The 8,597-nt window shown below is 50.8% G+C and overlaps 1 protein-coding gene across 2 annotated transcripts; it reads left to right on the top strand.

The window, feature by feature from the left end:
• The first annotated feature begins 4,590 nt into the window (after positions 1 to 4,590).
• Positions 4,591 to 6,903, top strand: LOC120690506 (E3 ubiquitin-protein ligase RNF5-like). 2 transcript variants are annotated; one of them, XM_039973179.1, is made up of 2 exons: positions 4,591 to 4,878; positions 5,768 to 6,903. In XM_039973179.1, the coding sequence occupies exon 2, from the start codon at positions 5,794 to 5,796 to the stop codon at positions 6,478 to 6,480; it is 687 nt and encodes a 228-aa protein (XP_039829113.1). In that variant the 5' UTR covers positions 4,591 to 4,878; positions 5,768 to 5,793; the 3' UTR covers positions 6,481 to 6,903. The 2 variants fall into 2 exon arrangements, with proteins under 2 accessions (XP_039829113.1, XP_039829114.1); XM_039973180.1 differs by having other exon boundaries at positions 4,676 to 5,656.
• Positions 6,904 to 8,597: the final 1,694 nt, after the last annotated feature.

The raw sequence follows: 8,597 nt of genomic DNA, 5'->3' as shown, positions 1-8,597 counted from the left end.
GTTACATCCTTTGTTCATCTTTTATTGGAAAGCCCCTCAAATTCCGCAGCAAAGCGTGGAGAATCACCTATTATTAATGACAACTGAGGTATCTAATCAATAACTTCGCAATATGATGTAGTTTCTTTGGCTCACTTCCTCTGCTCTAAAGATAGTTGAGTTGCATTTGCATACTAGCTTAATAATGCATTTCACTTAACTAATTCATCCGCCATATTGTCAAGAACAGATCTAAATCATAGTGAAATCCAAAAGGAGTGATGGTTTGAGATATTTCTTATAGAATAGATAAAATGCATCATTGGCACTCTAACCAAGGCCAGCTGGTTGAAGGCTCGGATTTGGCACCCACAACCATTTCACAGTGGTGTTCTCACAGGCATTTCTCTTCCAAAGGAAACCCTTCCTGAACCTATCAAATTCCTTGACTACAGTTTTGTTGGAACACTGTTAAGTGATAAGTAGGTCTTGAAGATAGAACTGATTTATATGTGGCTTTGGTGGTGTGAAAAGTTGCCCTTTCTAATTTAATTGATGAAAAGTGTTTTTATTTCAGAAATCCTCTCTCCGTTAACTTAATCATACATATATAGCCACGCAAGCTAAATTACTTCATGAAAAGTGTTTTTATTTCAGAAAGAGCACTGGGGATAAAACGCGCATGGAGCAGCTGGTTCGATCAGTAGACTAAACGTAAAAACCTGAATAAGCAGCACGATACTGCCAACATTTCTTCCTTTTTTCAGTTTTTGTGGACAGGAGATACTGGCAACACTTTGAATGTGCTTGGTGGCAGAATTTATGGCTCTTTGCAAAGCTCATAGAACTGGCCACATGCCCGGTTTCTTCAGTACAATGATATCTTTATAAGTAAGAGATGAGGAGCTGCGTGCTGCTCCAAGACTCCAAGGCAACCGAAAGATGTTCTACAGGAATAAGAGGGGAGAAGAAATCAGCAGAGATGATGGTACCAAGACATCACTCTTCTTGCAATACTAGGTACAGACTAATTACATTTTTACGGATCGATAATGCTGAACATTTACTGTTTGTTATTATGTAAGTTTGGCCGGGGATGATCAGGAGGCATATGGGAATAGGGAAAAGTCTATTTTTCAATCTTAATCTATCACAATCGTCCGATTTTCAACCCGGAACTATAAAACCGGACATCCTGCACCCTCAACTCTTCAAAATCGTGCAGATTACCCCCTTGAGCCGAAACAACCCGATTTGGTCCACGTCATCCTGTTTTGGTCCATGTCACCCATCCACCGTGGCACCTCTCATCTCTCTTTCTCTCACAGACAAGTGGGCCATCCACCTCTCCTCTCTTCTCCTGGCCATGGCCACGACACAACGACAGACACGGCGGCCAGCTTGCCGCCGGCGGCAATGCTGGCGTTGGCGCCCCAGCCCCACAGCCATCACCTACTGCTAACACCGCCACCTGCATCTGTCGCTGCCTCGCCACTGCTGTCTCTCTCTTTCTTCGTCGTCGTCGTCCTCCTCCTCCGGCAGCCTGCCCGGACAGCACGACCATCGGCCAAATTCGGCTTCTCCCTCGATGATTCCCAAATCTACCGCAGGAGCAGCTCCCCCACCTTCGCAACTCTCTCCTCGGCCTCTTTCATCTCCGTCCTGCTCGGGAATCAAGCTCTCCCAAGCCACCATATCTGCCGGCCACTCTAGATCCGCCCACCATGGAACTTCATCGTCCGGCAACCGTTTCCTTCATCCAAAGGCTCATACCGAACCTTGTTGAGCCCCCAAAGCTCATGCTCTCCGCGTTCTCCCACATTCACCTCGTTTTCACGGTCGTTCCCACGCCTTGCCGCCGGCTGACGCCACCTCCACTCCGCCGGCCATGGTCGGCCACTCCTCTTCATGCACATCACCCGTAGCAGGGCTCGCCTCGTCTCATAGGTCGTGTAGGGTCTGCTCCTCGCTGTCGTCCGGCTTGCCGCCGGTGGGAACGCGATTGCACCGCCGCGCCAGCGTCGCCCCTGCGGTGCAACACCCTCCCGCGGCGGCGCCCCCTGCGGCGAGCACGGTGACGACGCACCACCCCCAGCGGCGGCGCCCCCTGCGGCAAGCACGGCGACGGCGCAACACCCCTCAGTGGCGGCCCCCCTGCGTCGAGGACGCCAACAGCGCAGCACCCCCAGCGGCGGCCACCCCCCTCTGAAATTTTCCAACCGCGCTTAAGAACCCTAGGCAGCGGCGGCCCCAGCAGCGGCACCCCCTGCGGCGTGCACGGCAACAGCGCAGCACCCCCAGCGGCGGCGCCCTCTGCGGCGAGCGCGAGTGGGCAGCAGGGGGTGAGCTGTCCTTTCAAGTGGGCAGTGTGGCTGCTGACCGGGCTAGCTTGTCCACGTTGGACGGGTGACGTGGCTGAAAACCGGGGTGGATTCGGTTTAGGGGGGTATTTTGTACGGTTTCGATAGTCGGAGGGTGCAGGATGTCTGGTTTTGGAGTTCAGGACTGAAAATCGGACGATCGTGATAGTTTAGGGTTGAAAATAAGACTTTTCCCATTGGATATGAGGCGCCAGGAAGTCTGTTGGTTGTGTCTTCAATTAGTCCTGGTCAGTAAATTACATATGCATCACGCTGCACCGCGTGAACCACGTTACGGTTAGTTTACACACAGCAGGGTGGCAACGGAATGCCTTAGCTTACTTTCGTATATAGGTTCTTAAGTAGTAACGGTCTCTACTCATTTGAACCCCTTCATCATCTATGCAATAATTTGATTGAACAAGCTGCACTACCAACACTTACGAATATACCCTTCAAGAAAAACATTTTTGAATATACAATTAACTGAGTAACCAGCTGGGATGGATGTCCAGAAGCATGAGGCTGGTCCGGAAGCTGACAATGAAACCAGAGGATGGATTCTGCACCATGTTGTTTCGACAAGGTTTCCAAACCAGCCGCAAGGAAAGCCCACCTTTCATTCCAACACAAAATCAAACGAGTTCCATCCCGGCCCATCACGAACTTCCGAGAAGCGTGGAGCCGTGTAGGCACGGCGTTTTTGGTTGCTGCCTTGTTCTTGTTCAGTTAATTACCTATGCATCTTTACGGGAATGTCCTCAAAACTTGAGGATTAGTTGCAATTGCAAACCAAGAGCATCTAAATTATGCAGACCGAGCGTAGCTCGGTTGGCGGAGCCTCCCGTCGTGAAGCTTGCCCGACCGGGCTAGAATCCAGACGTGCACAAACAAAAGCCCCCTCGCCAGCGGTGCCGGGATTTGGGGGATTGGGGCTGGTTCTCTACCTAAGAGCAACTCCAGCAGACTCTCCAAACAGTTCCCTATCTCAAGTTTAAAGAGTCAACATAAAAATATGCACTCCAGTCCAACAGACCCTCTACTTTGGGAACGCCTCCAAATTTACTCCACCCTCCATTTCTAGGGGGACTCTAGAGAGTCCTCTATATAAGTTACAATTGAGGACTATTGCTGAAGTTAGAACAAATTTGGAGGTCTTTAAGAAATAGAGGCAGTTCCCATTTAGCATTTAGAGAGTCTGATTTAAAAGCTGCTGCTGAAGTTGTTTTAAAACTGATCTCGCTTCCTGAAATACGGTGGGAACCGTCATATCCTCCGATCTTATTTTTTTAAAGCATCTAAATTGTTTTTTATCACACTCCTCTGCAACCGGAAGCATCGTCAAACGTAAGTAAGGCGTGTTTGGCAGGGCTCCGGTTTCTCCAAAAACGGTTCCAGCTCCGGCTCCTCTGTTGGAGCGGCTTCTCTGGTGGAGTTGGAGCCGTTTTGGAAAACGTTTGGCAAAACGGCTTCTCTAGTTTGTTTAAAATACATAGGAAATGTGAAATGTCCATAACGCCCTTGCTTTTCCATTTTCTTTTTTTTTCTTTTTTCCATTTCTTTTATTTTTCTTTCTCTCTTTCTCTTTCCTCCTCGTCTCCTTTCTCCCGTCGCTCGTTCCTCCTCCTCCCCAATCCCCAGCGCCGTCGGCCACCTCGCCCCCATCCTCCCCGCGGGCCGCGGTCGCCGGCCGGCCACCTCCTCCCTGCGTCCCCTATTGGCCGCCGGCCAGCCATCTCCGCCGTGGTCGGCTGCCTCAGCCTCCTCCCTGCGGCTGCCCGCGGCCGCCGCCGGCCATCTGTTCCCCAGCGCCGCCGGCCTCCTCCGCTCCTCACGACTGCAGCGGCGGCCCGCATCTCCTTCACCTTGCGGCGGCGGCCTGCACCTGCTCCTCCCGACGGCGGCGGCAGCCCGCGCCTGCTCCTCCCGGCTCGGGCGCGCCCCTGCGGCAGCCATCGGCCACGCAGCCGCGCGCCCCCACGCCCAGAGGCAGAGGTGGGAAGAGCGAGGAGGAGCCGCACGGAGCCACGTTCCCGTGGCTTCGCCTCCCAAGTGAAAGCCGTTTTCGGCTTCCCGTGCTGCTTCACGGACGGAGCCGGCGCGCGCCCACCCGTTTGGCAGGACTCCGACCGGAGCCGCTCGCGGAGCCCTGGCAAACAGGGCCGTAGTATACGCGCATTGGTTGCGGGTCAGGTGGAAACGCTGCGAACTGAAGGCAGCATCGGGATGGGACGATCCCTTGCGTGACCCGCCTCAGCACGCAGCAGCTGCGGCCAAGTTTCCGTATCCCTTCACGGGAGACGCCCCCCGCCTTGGTAGTCTGCCAGTCAGGCGCAGCGCTGCCCGCTCCGCCCCGAGACTACCCAGATTCTAGAATCTTCCGGCGTGGGCCCCGCGGCCTCCCCTAATTTTGTGCTGCCCGCGGGTCCAGGTCACCGCGTAGAGCCTAGAGTTATTCGCCTCGACGCCCCCGTCGGTCGCCGCGCCGTCGCGTCGAATATCTCCGCGTCCGTCGCCCGCTACAACCCCTCGCTCGCAGGTAGTGGTGCTCCCCCCTTCTGATTCCGCGCCTAGTTCTTTCGTGATTCAGGGCTTAGTTGCTGGTGATGTGGATTTTGTGGATGCGGCGTTTAGTGGCCCTGATTCGATGGGTGGATTTTGCGCTAGGTCTGATTGCTCTCGATTTGGGGGCGGGGATTTCCTGGCGATTTAGAGTGGGTCGGGGGAACGAACGGGGTCGTGGTTTGAATGCTAATCTGATCTGTTGGCGCGGGTCGGTGATATCGGAGGGGGAAGAATTTGGGTTTGCTTCAGAGAGGAGGTTGGAATCTCCTCGGAAGGGTTAACGATTTCTGTCCTGGGCGAGCGGTCGTGATGAAATTCGATTGGCTCCCGTTGGTAATTTACATGTTCTTCTAGAGTTTGGCGTGAAGCTTCAAACTAATCTCGTGGGTATTCGATTTTTACCCCTTTGAGTTATTGTGGGTGTCTTTTCTAGGGAATTACTTTACCTGACTTGTGTTTAGGATAATAGAATCTCTATTCTGAAATCGTCAGGTTGTGCATCAAGAAGAGTTTCTAGGGAATTACTTTACCTGGCTCGTTGTCAGAAATAAAATTTTAGATTTTTGGGGAGTTTCTGGTCATGGTATATCTATCTTATCATAACTATTTGTTCAATCTTTCTTTCTGCTATACTTACTGGCTTGCAGCTTGATTCTACTTAAGGCCATGAGAATTTTACCCCTCCCCTAAACATGAACTCTTTTGGTGGCTTACACGGTGCCAAGTAGAAAAATGGAACGCTGTTTGTAGCTGTATGTAATAGTTTCTTACTTGTTTGTTGTACTAGGATTATTATTCTCAGTCATTTTTATGAATTTTATTGGTAGCCATTTTGTTGATCATGTTATCTTTGGGAATTACAGTTTAATTTATTCCGAATATCATCAAGATGTCAGCCAATGTCGGTGAATCAGCAAGTGCTGGCAGCAGCAGCGACGCAGCTGGGGGGAGTTTTGAGTGCAATATATGCTTTGAGCTGCCTCAGGAGCCAATAGTGACCCTCTGTGGCCATCTCTTCTGCTGGCCATGCCTTTACCGCTGGTTGCATGTCCATGCACACTCACCAGAGTGCCCAGTGTGCAAGGCCCTTGTCGAGGAAGACAAGCTTGTTCCCCTTTATGGACGTGGCAAGGACCGTGTTGACCCAAGATCAAAGAACATGCCTGAATCTGACATTCCTCACCGCCCGACTGGCCAGAGGCCTGCCACAGCTCCACAGGCTGATGCTAACAACAACTTCCCCAATGCCAATGCAAACCCATGGTTCATGGGCACAGGAGTCCCATTGGCGAATGCAAGGTGGGGGAATTATGCATTTTCAGCTGCTTTTGGAGGCCTGTTCCCTATGCTTAGCTTCCAAGTCCATGGATTCCCCGATGCTGCTGCTTATGCGCAGCCAGCTGGGTTCCACTATGGGTACGGCCATGGGCATGGATTCCATGGTGGGCATATGGGACACGCTCACGGCGTCCACCGGCAAGCACCTTTGGGGCAACAGCAGCAGGCAGATATCTACCTGAAGGCCCTGCTTCTCATGGTTGGAGTTCTAGTGATTGCGAGCCTCATTGCATTTTAAAGCTGTTGAACCTGGAGGCCCTGCTTCTCATGGTTGGAATTCTCGGGGGTGCAATGCAAGGCTCCTGGCATTTCTGATGCTGTGATGGCAGATTGGCTTAAGAATTGTCTTATTTCAGTGTTGGTTCTGTATTATAGCTTGGTGCTGAATGTTGCATGAGTTATTCGTGTATTTGCATGAAGTGTCCATAGAATATGTATTTATAGCTCCAGGCAAGTATCTGCCTTTTACAGCACCTTATATAGTATTAGGAGGAACCTGGTGCAATTATTGCTGTTTAGTTTTGATGATTTTTGGAGGTGAACGTGATGTACAATTGTTGGGTAGCCATCTCCCACCTGCATCTGTTGTCTGTACCATTTAGATTGGAAATGGATAGCATGAGACAGAATATATGAGAATTTGGAATTAGTGTTTTGTGTAGTCCGAACACTCATTATTTCCATCAATTTGCACAACATGCATTTACGTTCATAGTGGCCGGAGAGAATGTACTAAACTGCTGATAATGACAAGCTGTGTCCAAGTTCATTGTGACCCCGTTTTTCGAATGGAACTCCGTGTCCAGCTGCAAGCCTGCAATTACGTTGGTTACGGAACCGTACGTTCTGCAGCATAGGGCCGTTGCTCACTGCTGCCCCCAGCCATCTTGAACTTGCACGCACACGCGCAAAGGAGATACGATGCGTCTCTGAAGCCGTTGGATTGGGGACAACCGGACAAGATGGGAGAACTCTTGGCCAATGGAACATTGAAAGCCTGGAAAAAGGCGGAAACACAAAAAGAACAGACTGCATTATAACGACAGGCATGCTAAGTGTCAATAAAGTATATGGGTTCTGATGATTCAATATTGATAGCAGTAACTGTAAAGACGAGTTGCTCTTTTTTTTGCTGGTTTTATAACCACGAATACACTAGTTGCTACTGTACATCAGGTTTTAAAGATTTTCATGGAAATCTGCTGCCACTTCGGGCCGCTTCTGAGCCTGCAACCCCTTTTGTCTAGAAACAGAACTCGCATTTCGACGCAGGATCCTAATCAGTTGTTACCGAAATCTGAGTCCTGCTTCCTGCCTAAGCCATCGGTTTGACTTGTTGAATTTGTTTGTGTAATACATGATGGTGCTCCGGCACAGTCACCCTGCACCCAGCGAGTTCAAGTGGATGAGCCAGTTCTCCAACCCTGTCCACTGAAACGTGCAGAGAAAGAGATGAACCATGTGTTGCTGCCTTCAACTTAAGCGATGCTTTGCTTCCCAAAGCCCCAGTCGTCCCCAGAGCAAGCTATTTCCTGCTTTAGTCAGTTGAGAACCACTTGGCCAGTTGCCCTGACCTTGCCGCCCGAGAAAATATGCGCTATCCATATATGGGCCTTGTTTAGTTGTGTCCGTAAAGTTTTTGAAATAAAATCTTTACACATTTGAAGTATTAAATATAGACTAATTACAAAACTAATTATAAAACTCGTCTGTAAACTACGAGACGAATCTAATGAGTCTAATTAATTCATCATTAGAGCATGTGTACTGTAGCGATTTAGTGTCTAATTATATCCTAATTAGGCACATTAGATTCGTCTCGCAATTTACAAGCAAATTATGTAATTCATTATTTATTTCGTCTAGATTTAATACGTCATGCATGTAAGATTCTTTTTCCATGGGATAGATTTGGAATTTGCATGATACGACCATATCGCGCCGGTTCGTCAACCCGACAAGACGCGCTGTGGCGACCTGCCGGATCGACCCCGCCTTTCCGACGAAAAGCCCCGCCGCGTTTGCACTCCGGACAGCGAACCTGTCGAGCAAAGCGGGGCCGATCGCGGAGCCGGATTGTGGCGATGGGGACTGGCCGACTGGGATTGGATCGGCAGGTTGCGGCGGAGCGGAGAAGCTTCGTGGAAAGGAAACTCATGTCCGGGAGCCGGGGAGTGGGGTGGGCAAGTGATTAGTGGAGCCGCCACCGCTTCCGCCTGACTGCTGCTGCCGCGACCGCCTGCGATCCCTCCTCCCTGGGCCACCGCCGTGGAGAAGTGGAGACGCCGCTGGTGCTGCGCCAGTACCCGCTGCTGCCGCTGGAAGTCCGGAACCGTAGCCGATTTTTTCAACCCC

This window comes from Panicum virgatum, chromosome 9N, assembly GCF_016808335.1.
Source record: "Panicum virgatum strain AP13 chromosome 9N, P.virgatum_v5, whole genome shotgun sequence".
Classification (NCBI taxonomy): Eukaryota; Viridiplantae; Streptophyta; class Magnoliopsida; order Poales; family Poaceae; genus Panicum; species Panicum virgatum.
The sequence above is the reverse complement of the archived record's forward strand: the minus strand, read 5'-3'. Positions and strand labels throughout refer to the sequence as shown.